This window comes from Bactrocera tryoni, chromosome 3, assembly GCF_016617805.1.
Source record: "Bactrocera tryoni isolate S06 chromosome 3, CSIRO_BtryS06_freeze2, whole genome shotgun sequence".
NCBI classification, from domain to species: domain Eukaryota; kingdom Metazoa; phylum Arthropoda; class Insecta; order Diptera; family Tephritidae; genus Bactrocera; species Bactrocera tryoni.
Genome location: NC_052501.1, coordinates 10,879,170 through 10,898,078, shown reverse-complemented (window position 1 = coordinate 10,898,078; position 18,909 = coordinate 10,879,170). Strand labels below are relative to the sequence as shown.

General features: G+C 38.7%; 3 protein-coding genes across 3 annotated transcripts; all 3 read right to left on the bottom strand.

The window, feature by feature from the left end:
- Positions 1–1,453: 1,453 nt before the first annotated feature.
- LOC120771241 (putative inorganic phosphate cotransporter) lies at positions 1,454–5,231 on the bottom strand. The gene is made up of 4 exons (XM_040099157.1): positions 5,114–5,231; positions 2,861–3,003; positions 1,718–2,797; positions 1,454–1,651 (listed from the first exon to the last, which is right to left on the bottom strand). The coding sequence occupies exons 1-4, from the start codon at positions 5,148–5,150 to the stop codon at positions 1,454–1,456; spliced, it is 1,458 nt and encodes a 485-aa protein (XP_039955091.1). The 5' UTR covers positions 5,151–5,231.
- A 1,416-nt stretch (positions 5,232–6,647) lies between these two features.
- Positions 6,648–8,882, bottom strand: LOC120771234 (putative inorganic phosphate cotransporter). The gene is made up of 4 exons (XM_040099146.1): positions 8,674–8,882; positions 8,434–8,576; positions 7,275–8,357; positions 6,648–7,205 (listed from the first exon to the last, which is right to left on the bottom strand). Exons 1-4 carry the CDS (start codon positions 8,708–8,710, stop codon positions 6,972–6,974), a joined length of 1,497 nt encoding a protein of 498 aa, XP_039955080.1. The 5' UTR covers positions 8,711–8,882; the 3' UTR covers positions 6,648–6,971.
- A 3,420-nt stretch (positions 8,883–12,302) lies between these two features.
- LOC120771233 (putative inorganic phosphate cotransporter) lies at positions 12,303–15,765 on the bottom strand. The gene is made up of 4 exons (XM_040099145.1): positions 15,534–15,765; positions 14,122–14,264; positions 12,963–14,045; positions 12,303–12,893 (listed from the first exon to the last, which is right to left on the bottom strand). The coding sequence occupies exons 1-4, from the start codon at positions 15,568–15,570 to the stop codon at positions 12,660–12,662; spliced, it is 1,497 nt and encodes a 498-aa protein (XP_039955079.1). The 5' UTR covers positions 15,571–15,765; the 3' UTR covers positions 12,303–12,659.
- Positions 15,766–18,909: the final 3,144 nt, after the last annotated feature.

The following is an 18,909-nucleotide window of genomic DNA, read 5'->3' as shown; positions in this document are numbered from 1 at the left end:
CCAACACTCTGAACTATTCCAGAAGCTTTCTGAACGCGATTAAAGTGATGTGATCCCTTTCCACGTAGGTGGATCCAAGGGCAAGTATTCTAGAGTCCCCGGCTCCATGTCGCAAAACCGGCAGTTTGCCCATGTTGAACAAGCGTTTGTTGAGCCTGCTGTGCTCAGTATAGAGAGCGATAAGGAGACGGAATTTGTCTCGGCTTATCTCTAAACCTTGCAATGTTGTAACCTCCCAATAGTAACTTGGAGCGGCAGCTAGTGACGTTCTCTCCCGTGGGACCCGACTGCAATGCATGGTTCATCCCAGAAGCCGCTGCAGAGTTCGTCGGCCAGCTCATTGCCGGCTACTCCTTTATGCCTCGGCACCCAGATCAGCTGTAAAAGCTGATAAACGGTTTAGACTTCTTATGCACTTGTCAAAAGATGGGCCGAGAGATATTGTACACCTTGTTGCAAAAGTGCTATAAAGATGCCGTCCGCCCCTGGGAACTTATAGTTTGGGAAGGATGTCAGCGTCCACTTGATTGATTCTGCAGTCAATAATTACCATACAGCTGTCAAATCCGAGCGATCTGGCCTATGTGCTACCACTGGTGAAATTTGGCCATCTCGAACCGACTCCGGGAAGTGCGCAAGCAAGAGTGCCATTGACCTGTCCTCTGTGCTGGTCGTATAAGTCCCATCAAGTCTTTTGTTGGGTAATGCTGTATCTGTCTTGGCTTTGCAAAAAGCCTAGTGCCTTCTGGCTGACTCTGGGGCCGAGGGTAGGTTATTACAGAATTTTCTGAATCTGTTAGTCTTCGTGGACGTTATTTCATCTTTATGTGCTGCTTATATTCGTCCCATTTGCCCATGCGTTTGGATTTGTTGAAAAGCCTGCGAACTGACTGCCTAAGCACTGAGAGTTTACTAGACCACCATGAGATTTGTTTGTTTGTTTGAAAAGGGTTGTTTCCCGGTGATCACCCTTAGTGGACAGGCACAGTGATAAGTGTTCATTGTGAGAAAGTTTGTCGCAGCCAGCCTGCTCTCAACTCCAGCCACCGTTTTCACACTATCTACCTGTCTCACTCTATTTACATTTAATCCTTGAGTTTCCCTAAAGATATTCCAGTTAGTATTTCTAGGAATACGAATTTGTGATCGGTATGATCCTGTGAGCTTACATTCAGGGTTCTTGCAACACCCGTCACCACAAGGTGAGACCGGCCATGTGTTCATTGCTTAGAGTTATGTCAAGGATCTCCCTACGAGTATTGGTTACGAAGGTGGGTTCACAGCCTACATTCTCGATGCTTACATTGCTACTCTTTATTAATCTAACCCGTAAACCGTAAAAGTTAAAAATTTAGTTAGGGATTTGACAATGCAATCTTTTTACTTGTTTCATAAATCAAATATTGATAAGAAACTTATATGTATGTCGTGTTATAAATTTACAGACAAAAGCTTATTTCGTAATTTCTTCTTTCACATCTGAGTCTTCAATAACTACTTGATTAAGTGGCTTCAATTCATAGACCTTCCCCGGTTGCTCATCATTCCATGATTGCACTTTGGCTGTGCCAAAGAAAACGAAGAGCAAATTGCCGAAAAAGCTGATGAAGGCGGCTATGAAAAATATAACGCGCCACTGTTCCGGATTTTTCTGCAAAAATCAAGAAAAATAAATTTTCAAAAAGAACAAGGAAAGCGAAATATGTAAACAACTAACCGTATCTGTGACGACGTAGCCCACCACCAGTGGCGCTATGCTGCTTGCGACTTGTGACGCCGAATTTGTCATGCCCACGAGGGTGCCAGCAAAGTTTGGCGTCAAATCAATATGATTGACTTGGAAGCCCAAGTGCGTTGCCGCACTGATGCCCACTGTGAATGTCAGCAAAATGACGGCTAAATCGGTCTGCTCGCGCGTCATGTAACCCAACCAAATCAGCGTTATGACCGGCACCCATAGACCAATTGAGTTGAAGAGCTTACGACTTGTTGTGGCACTAATGCGATTGCTCTTCTCCAAGTAATTGGCCAGTGGACAGAAGGCCAGACCCAAAAGTAACATTGTCAAATAAGGTAGCGCCGAGAGCAGTGCATTACTTTTGATATCCATACCGAGCACACTCTTCAAATACGACGGAATTTGTGTGAGTAGCGTCCAAAATACCCACGAATTGGCGCAGTGCGACAGTAGTGTAACCAAGAAAGGCAGCGATGTACAGATTTTGCGCCATGGCACAGGTAGCGGGCGTTTACCCTCGTCTTGTTTCGCCTTCATATTCAGTGATTCAGCAATGAGCGCGCGTTCAGCTGCTCCTACGCTAGGACATTCATCGGGTGAGTTAGCACCCCAAATGATCCACGCGGCAGACCATACGAGACCCACAGCGCCGGGTATATAAAAAAGACTTGGCCAACCGAGACTGGAGGAAGCCAGTACACCGCTTGAGGCCAATATAACGACCGTACCCAATTGTGCGCCCAAATAGCTGTAACCTGAGAGTGAACTACGCTCTTCCACTGGTGACCATTTAGCGACGAGTGTATGTATAGCGGGCATTGTTGTGCCTTGTCCCAAACCTTGTAGGAAGCGTATAGCGCACAAAAGCTTCCAGCCGCCCAAACTTATACCCCATGGTGTGAGCAATGCTAGCACACTGCTTATGAAGAAGCTCAGCAACAACATTATTTTACCGCCGAAGCGACGCGATAGCATGCCACCAGGTACCTGCGTGATCATGTAGCCCATAAAGAAGCTGCTGAGTATACGCGATTTGATCTTCTCCGACCAGTGATATTCCTAGAATAGATATTTGGTGGCTTAAAAAAAATCACACAATAACATTTGCTCAATCGTGCTTACGGGAAAGTCGGGATTGGCGCCTTTGTTATCCATCATTGCCACAACGGCTACTGAGAGATTAACGCGCATCGCAAAAGCGGCCGAGAAACCGATGCACATCATGAAACATTGCAAATGGCGTATTCCGAAGGTGGGCGCGGTTACTGTAGATAATAAAAAGAAAAATGTTTGACATAAAAACAGTTTTTTACCGATCGAATACTTAAAACTATCCAACAATTCAAAAGTATCTATTATGGCATTGCAAAAATCTAAACTTTAGTTTTTATATGTCTTTTTTACGAACATACAAGTATGACTCCGTTGATTTTGTCATCATAAAAGCTCTTTAAAGCTTCAAGTTTCAGTGAATATTTGATGATTTTTTTTTCTTATCATTGTTAGAAGTCTAAAGATTGCTTATTATCTTGCTTCCTCTGTTTTCATTACAAAAGCTTTAAGCTTTCATTGAATGTTTGACGATTTCTATTCTATCATTGCAAAAAATATAAAGATTGGTTTTTATCTGTCTTTCGTATGAAAACATGTCTCAGTTGGTTTTTCGTCACAAAAGCTGTTTAAAGCTTGCCAAAAGCTTTAAGCTTTCAGTGAATATTTGACGATTTTTATTCTATCATTGCAATATTTCTTATTATTGGTTTTTATCTGGCTTTCTCTGTTGATTTTGTCATTATAAAAGCTCTTTAAACCTTGCCAAAAGCTTCAAGTCTCAGTGAATATTTGATGATTTTCTTTCTTATCATTGTAAAAAGATTAAAGTTTACTTATTATCTCGCTTCCTCTGTTTTCATCAAAAAAGCTTGAAGCTTTCAATGAATATTTGACGATTTCTATTCTATCATTGCAAAAAATATAAAGATTGGTTTTTATTTGTCTTTCGTATGAAAACATGTCTCAGTTGATTTTTCTTCACAAAAGCTCTTCAAAGCTTGCCAAAAGCTTCAAGCTTTCTATGAATATTTGACGATTTTTATTCCATCATTGTAAAAAATTCTTAGGATTGGTTCTTATTTGGATATGGTATGAAAAAATGTCTCTGTTGATTTTGTTATTACAAAAGTTCTTCAAAGCTTGCCAAAAGTTTTAAGCTTTCAGTGAATATTTGACGATTTTTATTCTATCATTGCAATATTTCTTATATTTGGTTTTTATCCGGCTTTCTCTATTGATTTTGTCATCACAAAAGCGCTTCAAATCCTGCCAAAAGCTTCAAGCTTTCAGTGAATATTTGAAGGTTATGGTTTTCTATTGTTCATAACTGTTATTAGAACTATCTATCATTTCATTTTTTTGCAAACCGCAAATGAGGGCCTCGAACCTGTTTCTAACTTTTTACATCTAAGAAGAAGCTTGAATACCTAATGAAATTTTCACACCATCCACAAAAAAAATATATCAAAACGTGAAACTCCTCCGTCATTTCATATCTTTAGGCAATAAGATCATCTATTCTACAAAATTTGTTAATATTTATCCGTTATACGGAAGAAAAAATATTATGAATCCATGGATGAAGGACTCCAAACAAAGTTGAAGAAAGATATGTAGTATGCTTTGCAAACCAAGTTTCGGACCTCAAAATATCCATTCACATTTTTACTACAGAAGATATAAGCAAATGATACCTCAAGAATGAAACGGTACCAGTCGGTAACAATCACGTCAAGGTCGGTCGAAAATAAGGGTATGTTACGTAAATTAATTACACGTAAGCGGTCGCTCTTTGCCGAGAACTTCATAGATTGCGCAAGTACGATAATTCACGGTCACTCTCCAGGTTGATAATGAATGATACATTTTTAAATATTAGTTTCTTTATTTTTTTTGTTTTAAAATTTAACTGACTCTTATGCCTTTTCTTTCCAAAATAGTCAAAAAACCGCTCCTGGGTGTATATTTTCAGCGTATTCGGACCATACGAATTAAACAATGGCCACGATCTAGAGAGTTAAACAGATATCTATATTATCACGATAATTACATAACAGTATTTAATTGATTTTAAGGCTTGACACGCTGATTGCTCAATTATTTTATTATCTACTACGTTATTTTTCTCTTAAATATCAACTGCTATCACTATTCTATTATCAATGTCAATCACCTGCTCTTATCTGGCAACTACTGCTTCTTTATTCATTAAACACTATATTTAGTCGCGTGCCATGGCGTATGAGCAACATTTGTTATTTTCTCTACATGCGCTTCCATACAAAAATATTTGCTTCTGAGCGCAATCGCGTGCATACTTACATTTGGGCACACCTGAAGTTTCTCCATTCAACACCATTTTAAGTAAACTGCGATTAGCTTATTTACAAATAACACGCTGAACAATTGCAGGAAGTTAAACAAAATTAGCACTTCTGAACAGCGCTGCGGCTGTTAAGCTACTGAATTGAAATTTTATGAGAAGTGATAATAATTTTGCAGATTTTTCCCCTTTAAAAGACTGATTATCCAGCTAATTAGTCGAGCGCTTATCATGCGTGAATAAAAAATCGCATAATCAGATAAATTCAGTCTCTTAACTATAGAGGAAACAAAGTATATATGTAAGTAAATAAAATTGTATGTGTATTATTTGTGTCTGCGAGGCGTGTGTCGGGTTTCACCGAAAATATATGTATTTCCGTAATGTTTTTTCGCTTCTGTTGAGTTTTATTGGCTCCGCTGTGTAAGTCTTTAGCAAATACTGACTGATATATCAACTCAGTTTTGACGCAATCCGTGTGGAAAGTTTTTTCTTTGGTGGGGCCATAAAAATGCTAGAACAGTAGATTGAGTACGCTCGTCTTTATTTTTAAACATATATCTTATTCTAACCACAGCAATCAAATTCCGAATTGTGAAATCTAAAATACGTAAAATACGTCAAAGACAAAGTGGTGGTTCTCATTTTGACTTTGAAATCTTGAATTTGCAAAATAAATTGTGTTACCAGATTGTTAGGCTTTGCCATGTATACCCTAGATGATCCAAACTTGTTTTAATTTAATTGAAAGTGACTTTACTTTACTTTATTGAAATCCACTATATTTTAGTTACTCATAAAAAAAAATTTATTTTATTTCAAGTAAATTTGGTGTGAAACTTCAGTAAAGTATTTGGTATTTTTGTAACAAATCCTAAATGTATGGTGTGACTAAAAGTCTATACAAACGTTGTGGAATTCCCAAATGAAACGTTGCCTACATTTGTGCACAAGAATTAACTGAAATTTGGTTAAAAAGGTGAGTCGTACAGTTTTTTAATTCCAAACGTGAAAATTGTTGAAATTGCTTTTTTACTTGTTATTTTTTCTGATTGCTGTAACTCGCTGAAGAGCTAGGTTAGGTTAAGTAAGTTCTTGATTTTGTTTCTCGATCGGAAGATTAGCCATGAATAATTGCTGCTATGTCCTTTATGATACCAAAACTTTGGCTTACAGAACAATGCTAAGTCCTAATTTCCATTGCTCATAAACGAATTATGGTTTAAATGTTTGTCATGTTATATAAATAAAAACCTTGACTTGAAAGCCTTGAAATGAAGAATTTATTTTTGTATTTTTGATGAGTTTACTAAAGTCAAAACTGTCGATCGAAGATCACAACTTTTTAGTGCAAAATTTTAGCAGGTAGTTTTCTGATGTACATTGTGAGAAAAAAGCAGCTGGAAACTGTAATTAAATGTATGCATGTCTAACCATTGTAAATAAAAATTTTGCGAAATATTATTACAATTTTATATGTTTATTTATATACAAATATTTTTTAATAAATACATTAAGCATATTTATACCTCTGTGCATATTAATAATAATTTCATTAACTCATATTGTATTCCGTTATACTATCATTGTCAGCTTTCGAACAAGCTTATACTTAGGTTCTACATACTGACTATAGGCTACCTAAATATATCTTCCAAATCTATTTATCTACTTACATGCAAAACACCTATCACCGCATATATTCATACTGCAAACTAAAGTATAGACCTTTGAGAATCTATAAAACCTAGTAACTATGAAGCTTAATCTCAAGGAAAAGTTTGACTAAACAATATTGTACACAAGCTAATGTTAAATTCCACTAACTTGACAAACAAAAAAAGTACTGTCTAAAAATTAAAGCGACATTTGCGATTCTGCCTTTGTTATTGGCACATCAATCGTTTCCTCATTAAGAGGTTCCATTTCTTGCGCCTTCTCTGCATCGACTTTACCATTAGTAACTTTCGTTTCGCGTTCACTATTCCAGGGCTGCACTTTTGCGGTGCCGAATAGAACAAACAGCAGATTACCGAGAAAGTTGATGCCTCCCACAATGAAAAATATTATGCGCCACTGGTTGGGGTTACTCTGGAAGTAACGAGAAAGCAATATGTTTCAATAGTAATAACAACACTTGATGTGAAAACAGAGACTTACCGTGTCGGTGACGATAAAGCCCACCACTAGAGGTGCAATAATGCTGCAAACATTCGCCGCACAGTTGGTCAGACTAACGAGCGTGCCGGCGAAGTTTGGTGCCAAATCGATGTGATTCACCTGCCAGCCCAAATGCATTGTTGTGCTGATACTCACGGTGAAGGTTAACAAGAAAACCGCTAAGTCCGCTTGTTCACGTTTTATGTAACCCAACCAAATCAAGCTGAGCACCGGCACCCATTGACCAATGGAATTGAAAATCTTCCGACTTGTGGTCGCGCTCAAATGGCTGCCCTTCTCCAAGAAATCACTCAACGGTCCACACGCCAAACCCAAAATCAACATCGTGAAGTACGGCAGTGCCGAGAGCAAAGCATTGCTTTTGATATCCTTACCGAGTACGCTCTTCATATAGGTTGGTATTTGTGTGAGCAACGTCCAAAAGCACCAAGCCCCTGCGCAATGTGTCGCCATTAACACTAAGAATGGCACGGATGTGAAGATGTGTTTCCAGGGTACAGATAAGTTGGGTTTGCCATCATCTTGCGGCTTAACATGCTGCTGTAGAGAATCTTCAATGAGTGCGCGTTCGGCAGCGCTAATCTTTTTGCATTCACTTGGCGAACTTGCACCCAAAATGATCCACAGTATTGTCCATATAAGACCAAAACTGCCGGGTATGTAGAAACAACTGGGCCAACCCATGGACGAGGAAGCGAGCACACCGCTTGAAGCTAACATTATAACAGTGCCGAATTGTGAACCTGAATAAGCATAGGTAGCCAACGAGCCACGTTCCGTTACCGGTGCCCATTTGGCGAGTAAAGTATGCATGGACGGTACTGTTACACCCTGCCCGAAACCCTGTAGGAAACGCATGAAACAAAGCAACTTCCAGTCCCCATAGGCGACGCCGAGTGGAGTTAACAGCGCCATTATGCTGCTTATGGAGATACTGCTCAACAACATTACTTTTCCGCCGAAGCGTCGTGCCAGTAAGCCGCCGGGAATTTGCGTGCAAATATAACCCCAAAAAAAGCTGCTAAGTATGCGCGACTTAGTCTCTTCGGACCAGTGATATTCCTGTAAGGATTTGGTTTATAAAATGTGAAATAAATATAATCGTTTCATTACGTTAGGATTCGCTTTATATACTCACTGGAAAATCTGGATTTGCTGCTTTGCGGTCCATCATCGCTACAATTGCGACAGAGAGATTAACGCGCATCGAAAATGCAGCGGCGAAACCGACAAACATCAATAGGCATTGCATATGTCGTCTACCAAATGTGGGCGGCAATACTACAAATACATCACAGAAACCATATGATTATATTTAATATCACCATAATATAATTTAACCACATTTTTTTATCCTTCTTAAGTATACACAACTTACATTTAGCCACGCTGGAAGAGCGCCTACTTGTGCCCATATTGATCCTTGTCACTCCACGAATAGTTCGCTGTGCGTACGAAAGGTTTTACTCGCGTTTTCACTACCAAAAGAGACTCGCGCGTTAATTAACACTTCCTAACGGCACTATGTACTCTTGTTAAGATTCTGTGTTGTTGCCTCTGGCGCTTAGCGTTCCTGCTAGAATTGAAATTGTAACATCAAATGGCAAAAGTCAATTCAGTTATGCCCATTATATACACGTAGTACCTATGAAATGGTGAGGCATAACTAGCGTGTTAATCGCATTAACTCCATAGATAGATTAGGGCGGAATACAAGTGTATATACAAATGCATAATCGAATACAATGAAGAAACCACCACATTATTTAATTAGATAAAAATAAAGACATAAACAGCCATATATGTGGTATAAGAGTTCGATATATGTAGGTAGCGAATACGCATACCTCGACATTTCTATATACCAGGGATCAGTACATAAACGAAAGTCAGGGGCACGATGCTGGTGAGCTAACTAAAAATGCAATTTGATATATATTGTTTATCGTTTTGATAAAAACTGAAAATTTTGAGATAAAAATTGTCTGACGGAACTGTGCTTTTTAAAGGTATATAGGTAGAAGATTATGCAATTTAATAGCTAAAATAAATTGGAAACAAGTCAGACCGGTAGACTGCTGTTTATACCGAAAGCTGAAAAGAGCTCTCACATGGTTTCTAAGTATTTGAAGTACAATACCGTTTCCTCGTTTCTGTTGAATATTTTGGAGAGCCTCATGAACTTTTACAAACTTTTATTTGGAATAGAACACCACCATCAAAGAATAAACTATTAAGAGCTCAGAATGCCCACATTAAAAGCAAGTCGATTAATATTGCTCTGCACGCTGTAACATAGTGTCATAGTGGCTGGAGGGAGTCCTTACACACAGTGAATATGCTGTAGGCACCTATCTCGACATTGAGGGAGACTTCAAGAACGTCCGACCGTTAAAGTGGAATCGAAACTCAAGCACTTCATATATGTTTCATTTGAAACTGAATGATTGTTGCGCAGTGTGATGGTACAAAGGTATCTCGAAAGGTTAGCAGAAGTACTTTTCAGATGGGATACTTTATCCACGGCTCTGGCTGCTGGTGGTAAGTGATCTGCAAGGAGAACTCGAGCTACTGACAGCTTACCCTGACCACGTTGCTCTTATGGTAAAAGGAAAATTTCGATCTACCCTCTACGGGCTAACCGAAGAGTATCTCAATGCGATATCCAATTCGGCGAACGTTCGTCTGTCCTCATTCGTAGGATCACGCTTTCAACCTGTTAACGCCGCCCCGCCCAATTTCTTTTGCCACGTCTGTATCAGCAGAGTAATCTTTTCTTTTCTTCCTTTTCGAAGTTTTTTCGAAGTTTTAATTAGCGCGCAACTAAACACTAACTAAAAAAGTTGCGCGCGCTCTCTTCTTTTGCGACCTCTCAGCTATACAGACGTGGTAAGTGTTGATCCAATTTGTTATAATTAAATATATTTATTATAGAAACTTTTTGGTTTTTATTTAATATTTGTGGAATCATTTGCGCCGACCGTTTCCCCAAGGCCAACCACATCTTTGGAACGAGCGAGCACCGTGCTCCACCACCGAATTATCACAACCTATTGATAAGGTGAAATAGAAAAAAATAGTAAGACATTGTTCATAACTTTGAAATTCTTAATTTATTCTTCAAAATTGATGTCGTTCTCCTCTAAGTAATCCCCTTTGACCCCAAAACATTTGTGCCATCCTCGAAACAGTTGTTAAAATCAATTTCCGGAATAGTCTTCAATTAACTTAGCGGTTTACGTTTAATGTCATCAATTGACTCAAAACGGTTTCCCCAGAGCGGTCGTTTGAGTTTGCTGAATAGCCAGAAGTCACGTGCGACAAAAATCAAGAGTTGTTGGCCCACAAGTCCGGCCTCGTTTTGAGAATGGGTTCATGCAAACGATGCATAACATTCGAATAGTTTTCCTTTTTGACAGTTTGGCCAAATGAAATGTCATGGCAAAGATCTGTCAACATAACCTTAATTTTTGACCTGGTTCGTAGTTTTTTCGGGTTCGGCTCACCTTTGCCACGATATTCGGCCGTTTGATCGTTTGTTTTCGGGTCGTAAGTATAGATCCAAGCCAGTAATAATAAGTTTCCTGACATTCTGGTAATCGGAAAGCATTGTTTCACACACGATGTTTTTCAAAAAAATTTAGTGATTTTTAGTGAATCTCAAGCACCAATTCCTTAATTTTATTGGCATGTTGATCATCAGCTGTTATTGACGGGCGTCCTGGACGTGGTTTGTCTTTAACGTTTAAATAATTTATCCCAATAAAATCACTTGCTCGCGACAAACAATCAGCGAAGGCCTTTTCCAACATTCTTAACATTTCAGAACTCCGAACGCAAAATTTAATAGAATTTCTTTGTTGAATAATTTCACTTATCGTAAAAATCGCCGAATGCACTTTATTTACTTAAGAAAGACAAGCGTATACCGAACACTAATGATTATTTTGATGAGATTTTGGCACAGATGAGCCAACGATCCTAGAAAATAAATGTTTCGACGAACGGCTTTTCGCGCGAAAATTTAAAAGTCTTACTATTTTTTGCCCACAATGGTACCTCGGGCTTATTATTGATTAAAAGCGTTCATGAAGGCTAAATATTGCGGAGAGAGTAATGTAGGCATCAGTTCCATTATATTATTGCAGAGGAGCTATAGAGACAAGGTAGGAGCTCTCAACAAAGGTGGTGTTCTAGCTCTACAAAATCATAGTCAAGCCAATATTGCTTTCGGTATATTCGTTTGATGAAGGGCGCTTGAAAAGAATAAACTTGCTAAGAAGCTTGAACGTCCTCATAGAGTGGCTATCAACGGCAGCCCCGTTGCCTCCCGGACTTTAGGCGCTCTAATTCTCAGAAATGCTGCGTATATGAAGGGATCCAAAACAGTATACGCTGAAATTCTCTCCTCCTTCAACTGCATCCTTGAAAACTTGGATTACTGCGTCGCTGAGGCTTACGATAGAGGCTTTGCTCATATAGCGATGAGAAATATATGGATGGAGAGAAGGATAAGAGACGCGCTGAGCTTTCTCACGGCAAGTCAGATGGAAATTCGAAAATGTCTATTAAGCTAACGCACATATAAACCGGCACTTTATCAACTCGAAGTTCGAAAATTTTTAAATTGCATATATGGAGGCTGAGGGTTTATTGATCCAGTTTAACAATTTCTAACTCAAAATCATATTATTATCAGGAAAATGTGCTCACTGCTAACTCACTTAGTGACTAAAACAATTTACCCAATTATATGGGGCGTGGCTAATGTCCAATTTCGTTCATTTTTACAATGAATCCAAGATAAGAAGTCACCTCGCCATCCTGATCCTTTTGAAACATTTAACTTTATATCTATCGTGATTTTATGTTTTACAAACCGTTAGGTGGACAAATTTATTTTACGCACTTTCCAGCCTACCAGATTTCTGAAATCTTAGGATAATAATTAGATATCATTTTTATACTGTGTATATATTTCGCTTTTCCAATAACTATACATGTAAATTAAAATTTTATGTCAAATATATTAATATCTTTGTACACAACAATAAATGGTCAATCAGTTCATATATTTCTGTTATTCAATCCTAACAAAATATGTTACCATATTCAATCTCAAGGGTTCTAGTTAACTAAAATATGAAGATCACTACAGACCAAAGGTCCCGGTGCAAATAGTTCTTACATAACATACAAAATACCTAACACCAACTAAATAATGTTAACTGAAACTTAAACTTATAACAATATACTAAAACTACTTAAAAATAAATCTACGGATTATAACCACAATAAAAAGTTTATCTTAATAATACTGTAAGTTAGCTAGTTCAATAACTTTAGCAAAATATTGACTAAAAATCAAACCACCATTTGCGATTCCGCTTTAGTTATTGGAACATCAGCTGTTTCCTCATTAAGAGGTTCCATTTCTTGCGCCTTCTCTGCATCGACTTTACTATCAGTAACTTTCGTTTCGCGTTCACTATTCCAGGGCTGCACTTTTGCGGTGCCGAATAGAACAAACATCAGGTTACCGAAAAAGTTGATGCCACCCACCATGAAAAAAATGATGCGCCACTGGTTGGGGTTACTCTGAAAGTGGATAAGAAAATTAAAATTTTAAAAACAGTAATAAAATTTTGTTGGAAAACAGAGACTTACCGTATCGGTGACGACAAATCCCACAATTAGAGGTGCAATAATGCTGCAAACATTCGCCGCACAGTTGGTCAGGCTAACGAGCGTGCCGGCGAAGTTTGGTGCCAAATCGATGTGATTCACCTGCCAGCCCAAATGCATTGTCGTGCTGATACTCACGGTGAAGGTTAACAAGAAAACCGCTAAGTCCGCTTGCTCACGTGTTATGTAACCCAACCAAATCAAGGTGAGCACCGGCACCCATTGACCAATGGAGTTGAAAATCTTCCGACTTGTGGTCGCGCTCAAATGGCTGCCCTTCTCCAAGAAATCACTTAACGGTCCACACGCCAAACCCAAAATCAACATCGTGAAGTACGGCAGTGCCGAGAGCAACGCATTGCTTTTGATATCCTTACCGAGTACGCTTTTCATATAGGTTGGTATTTGTGTGAGCAATGTCCAAAAACACCAAGTTGAAGCACAATGTGTCGCCATTAGCACTAAGAATGGCACGGATGTGAATATACTCTTCCAGGGTATGGGCAAATTGGGTTTGTCATCATCATGCGATTTAGTATTCTGCTGCAGTGAGCCCTCAATGAGTGCACGCTCGGCTACACTAATCTTTTTGCATTCACTTGGCGAACTTGCTCCCCAAATTATCCACAAAACCGTCCAGGTAAGACCCAAGCCGCCGGGTATGTAGAAACAACTTGGCCAACCCATAGACGAAGAGGCGAGCAAACCGCTTGAAGCTAACATTATAACAGTGCCGAATTGTGCACCTGAATAAGCATAGGTAGCCAACGAGCCACGTTCCGTTACCGGTGCCCATTTGGCGAGTAGAGTGTGCATGGACGGCACCGTAACACCTTGGCCGAAACCCTGTAGGAAACGCATAAAACAAAGCAACTTCCAGTCGCCATAAGCGACGCCGAGTGGAGTCAAAAGCGCCATTATGCTGCTTATAGATAAACTACTCAGCAACATCACTTTGCCGCCGAAACGCCGCGCCAGCATGCCGCCGGGAATTTGAGTGCATATATAACCCCAAAAGAAGCTGCTAAGTATGCGTGACTTCGTCTCTTCCGACCAGTGATATTCCTGAAAGGATACGGTTTATAAAATGTGAAATAAATATAATCGTTTCATTACGTCAGGGTTCGCTTTCTTTACTCACTGGAAAATCTGGATTTGCTGCTTTGCGGTCCATCATCGCTACAATTGCGACCGAGAGATTAACGCGCATCGAAAATGCAGCGGCAAAACCGACAAACATCAATAGGCATTGCAAATGTCGTCTACCAAATGTGGGCGGCAATACTACAAATATATCACAAGGGACACATGGTCATATATTTTATAATTTATTATGTATTTATCATTTTTATAATGACCTAGTACTAGGTCTAAAGAAATCATTTCATTATTGTTGCAATAAATTAGAGATTTAAGTTAACAATGTTTTGGCATTGTACAAGTATAATGCCAGGGTTAGAGAAACCCTAGTGATATTCTCAAAAAATTTACACAGACTTTTTGCAAGCTTCTCTTTAGTCGATTTTTATTATTCGCCATAGACAGAAACAGGTAGTAAGCACTGGATGCCAAGTTCGAACCAAGAGGTGATTGTATAAGATTATCGCAACCAAACTCTCAGAGCTTTTAGTGAGGCCTTGTCGATTTGTGTGATTTGGCGTTGTCTCGCGATTGAACACGATTCCTCTCTTATTGACCAAAGCTGACCACTTCTGCGGGATTGCATACTTCAGACAGCAAAACCAAATTACTGATAGCGTAGATCTGGATTCAGAGTTTGGTATTTGGACGGCAGTTCATACCAGATGATTGACTGTCAAACACACCAAACAACTAGCAAATCCTTCCAGTCTTCTACTCCTGGCATAGTCACTATTTACACCGGCTAATCGCGATTCGTCTTTGACTGTTTTCGCTTGACCTTCGCCGTAAATGATCCACTTTTCATCACTTATTACCAATCGCTTCAGAAATGGATCGATTTTGTTGCGATTCGGATATTGGGATATGTCCATGTGGTATTTTGCTTTAACTCGTGTGGCACCCATATATTGAGATACTTGTTATATCCAGCCTTATTTCAATGATGCCTACCGGGGTTTTGAGCCATGTTGAGCTACTGAGAAATCAAGATAGTGCTTACATGGCTATTGCCTTTGACGATTTCCATTATTTGATCGAAATTTTCGAGAATTAATTTTTCACAACGTGGGTCATTTCTGGCGTCAGAATTACCGGACCGGAATAGACGAAATCAAAATTACGTATAATCGGCTCTTACAGAATCAGGACCATAAATACAATTCACATTTTCAGCTACCTGCCTTGGGTGTTCGTCTTCGCTGGTATCCATCTTTGACGCGTGTTCAAAACCAACAGAGTCAAGCAATCAAAAAATTTTTAAGAGGTTTCTTAGTAAGCAATTTTATCTTTCTAATACCATATATCATATCACCATTGCACTTATATAACGCTCGGCACATATTATTAAAACCAGCTATTGAAAAAATAATGAATTTTCTTTTCACCAGACTTAATATAATAAAAACATACACTTTGCCAAGCTGGAGGAGCGCCTACTTGTACCCATAATATTCCTTGTTGCTCCGATCAGTAATCACTTCAGTACTTAGGCAATCACAAACCGAACGATACACTGTATGTATGAATCCTTGCACTCGCGTGTTCACTACCGAATGTGACTCGCACGTTGAATGGCACTTCCTAACTGCACTACACTCCTTAAGCTTATGTGCTACCGCTTAGTGTTAGCGTTCAATTTGAACTTCTAACATCAAATGATAACAACCAAATCAGTTATGTCCATTATATAGACAAACCACCGAATCGGGGAGACATAGCAAGTGTGTTAATCGCATTAAATCCTTAGATAAGTCCGCAAGCAAAAAAAGTTTTAATTAGACAAATACGATTGCATGGATAGGTAGATAGAAGTGCAGGTAGAGATAAATATGGAGATATTACTATAAACTGGCGATCAGTATATAGGCGAACGTCAGAGAACCGATGCTACTGTACTCTTTAAACAGGCAATTCGGTACATAATATTTACCTATTTGATAAAAAGTGATAAGTATTAGATAAAATAAAGTTTAATCGTAGATAAAATTATTTTTTATAAAAGTATAAAAGTTAGGAACTTGGTATTTCCGTAGCTAAAATAAATCGGAAAAATAAGTCGGATGCTAGGCAGTTTATTCAAAAGAAAAAATATGATTGATATTGTTGTGGGTACTGAAAATATTTTCCAAGTAATTTTTGGTAATATTGGTGAATTGGCAGTGCTTCATTCAGATACCTGAATGTTATGGGAACTTTGCCAAATTGGCTGCATACTTCATCTGCTACCAATATCTTTCTTCAGGAAGATTAAACTCCAGCTCCTTCGAAAATCCGGCTGTCGTGAAAACGATGTCAAATTCGCTACCCTTTCTCCAACAAACATTCAAGATCTTCCTACAGTAAAGCCATACTGACGATCTTTGAAAGGTTAAAAATCTCGGTCTATCGTGGAAATGACCGTTGTGGAACCGATTTAATCTGCTGCCAATATCTTTCTCTTTTTTCATTGTCAAGGCGAAAAGATGAGTGATTGTTTTGAAACTTTTATGGCAAAATCCAAAAGTTTTCATAGTAGATAAAATTATAATCCGGACATCTGTTTCATATTCATTACCACCAAAATGACAACAACCTTTACAGTGTTATCTTTGTGCGGCAAATTTTCACTTCACTTCTAAAGCATCTACTCGGAACCAAGTTGTAAACTTTGTGCCCGAAAAAGTAATTTTGCTATTTGCTTTTTGCTATTATTTGCTTTTATATAAAGAAACCCTCAGCCGAAAGTCATCTTATTTTAATGAAAGACTACGGTAGACATGTTCCAGCAAAAAGCGGATGGTTGGTTTAAAAGTGGTAAATTTGACTTGCAAGACAAAGAACGCCATAGAAATAATAAATTGTTAAACAGACGGATACATTAGGTGGTGACTACCATTTGAGTCGGTTTATGCAAAGCGTCCTCACGGGAATACGGTTCACACCAGAACCGTGTATCAAAAATTGGATTAATTCATTCTTAGTCACTAAGCTGGCGCAGTTCTTTTGGAATGGAATTCAAAACTGGCCAGAAAGATAGGAACACATTTAAGTTTCAGAATAATTTTGAATATGACGGTTTTGTATTATTCTTTACTAAGGGTTGAAATTGTGAAAAAACGCATTTACGACTTGGCTCCCACGTCACTGTTGACGGCCATAACTTCGAAAAATATCGGCCGCGAAATCCAACCAGAATAACTCTTGAGAAATTGTTTTCGACGAACAAAAACCAAACTCTACAAGTAATGTCTCATCATCCCCGTCCTTCTATCTATATGCGGACGCATGGACGATGACAACATATGATGAATCGGTATTACGAGTTTTTGAGAGAAAATTCTGCGCAAGATTTATGGTAATGCAAGTACTGCGGTCGATGGTGCGATGCAGCGACTACGGTCTGAGATTATTCGACCCAGTGTCCATCGGGGTAAATAGAGGAGGAGGCAGATCTCCACAACGTTGGAAAGACCAAGTGGAGAAGGACCTGGCTACACATGGAATGCGGCCAAACAGCGGAAAGGAAGAACGCTCCGTTCTAAACTTGGTTATAACCGCCGTAAGCAGTGGCTACAACAATAAAGTAGAAGTTATAGACCCACATTACTTTTTGAACTGCGATTTTCGCCCGCTCTTATTCCTAAATTTTAGTCCAAAAGTAGATTGCAAGAAGTATAGTAAACTCTTTGCTCTCTATAAGGCCTAGTTATAGCGGTACTTAATGATCATTGTCTTTCCGATGTCCGAAGATTGAGAATGCTAGTTGTAGGAGCTGTTTGGAACAAGACGACCTTCATCATTGTAAGCCTTTGCGAAATCGAAGTTTAAATACCTGGATGTTCAAACTTTCAGACATCCTGCCGAGCTGGAGAGAATAGAAATAAGACCCTTGAGCAGATTTGTATTGACTCATTGTCGACTTATGAGATCTAATTACACTAATTAATTTTTACTTAGTTAATTAATGACTTCGCAGAGGACTGTATTTAACAGTCCCTATGAGATCCCTTTCTCGACGGTTTACTGTCTACCTAACTAGACTTTTACCTTAATTAGTTTCTTTATACTTCATATGGAAATAGCAAAAATTTAAAGAGAGTAGTACATAGCAAGAAATTCCGTGACGCCACCAAATAAAGATAAAACAAACATATAGTCAAATGAATAAAATTATTATGTAGACATATATTTTATTTATCTCTCTGCATTAAATAAAAAAACCACTCACGTTAAAAAAGGTTTAAGTTTATTTGCACGAAGTGTCAACAACCATTAACACAGTTATTTGCACGGTATCTGTCAGCCGATTCACACTAGGAGTAAACATAGTTGACAGTTTTGTACAGCGCAGTGTGTTGGCTTTGTGATAACTATTTCAAATCTCTTCTTAGATTACCAGCAGATGCTTACGTAATAAACCGGTAATAACCGGTAGTCCCGTGACATGAAATGAGTAATATAGCATATATATATGTATATATATATATATAAGGGGTGATCCAAGTAGTACCCTTATTTTGACAGACCACGCAGAAATCGTGTCAAGCTGTCATATTACTTTTCTTTAGAAGTTAGAATTTCATCGTGGGAGGACGCCGTTCGCAGCAAGTCGGATTAACATATGGACTTGGCGCATTTTACGTCGAGATCTTAAATTGAGAGCATACATCATATACAAGAACTTCAACTTTCCCGAGCGGCATCTATTTGCTCTGTGGGCTCTTGAAAAGTTCCAAGAAGATCCGACGGTGTGAAGGCAAAGTTTGTTCAGCGATGAGGCCCATTTCTGTCTCAATGGGTGTGTAAT

What these genes read in the sequence shown, in the direction of transcription:
- LOC120771241 (XM_040099157.1), bottom strand. Translation starts at nt 5,150, where the DNA reads ATGGTGTTGAATGGAGAAACTTCAGGTGTGCCCAAAT. An exon ending in AACTTCAGGTGTGCCCAAAT is followed by an intron (nt 3,004 to 5,113) that starts GTAAGTATGCAC and finishes TATTATCTACAG; the next exon opens with TAACCGCGCCCACCTTCGGA. An exon ending in GCTACGTCGTCACAGATACG is followed by an intron (nt 1,652 to 1,717) that starts GTTAGTTGTTTA and finishes TGATTTTTGCAG; the next exon opens with AAAAATCCGGAACAGTGGCG.
- LOC120771234 (XM_040099146.1), bottom strand. Translation starts at nt 8,710, where the DNA reads ATGGGCACAAGTAGGCGCTCTTCCAGCGTGGCTAAAT. An exon ending in CTCTTCCAGCGTGGCTAAAT is followed by an intron (nt 8,577 to 8,673) that starts GTAAGTTGTGTA and finishes ATGTATTTGTAG; the next exon opens with TATTGCCGCCCACATTTGGT. An exon ending in GCTTTATCGTCACCGACACG is followed by an intron (nt 7,206 to 7,274) that starts GTAAGTCTCTGT and finishes CGTTACTTCCAG; the next exon opens with AGTAACCCCAACCAGTGGCG.
- LOC120771233 (XM_040099145.1), bottom strand. Translation starts at nt 15,570, where the DNA reads ATGGGTACAAGTAGGCGCTCCTCCAGCTTGGCAAAGT. An exon ending in CTCCTCCAGCTTGGCAAAGT is followed by an intron (nt 14,265 to 15,533) that starts GTATGTTTTTAT and finishes ATATATTTGTAG; the next exon opens with TATTGCCGCCCACATTTGGT. An exon ending in GATTTGTCGTCACCGATACG is followed by an intron (nt 12,894 to 12,962) that starts GTAAGTCTCTGT and finishes ATCCACTTTCAG; the next exon opens with AGTAACCCCAACCAGTGGCG.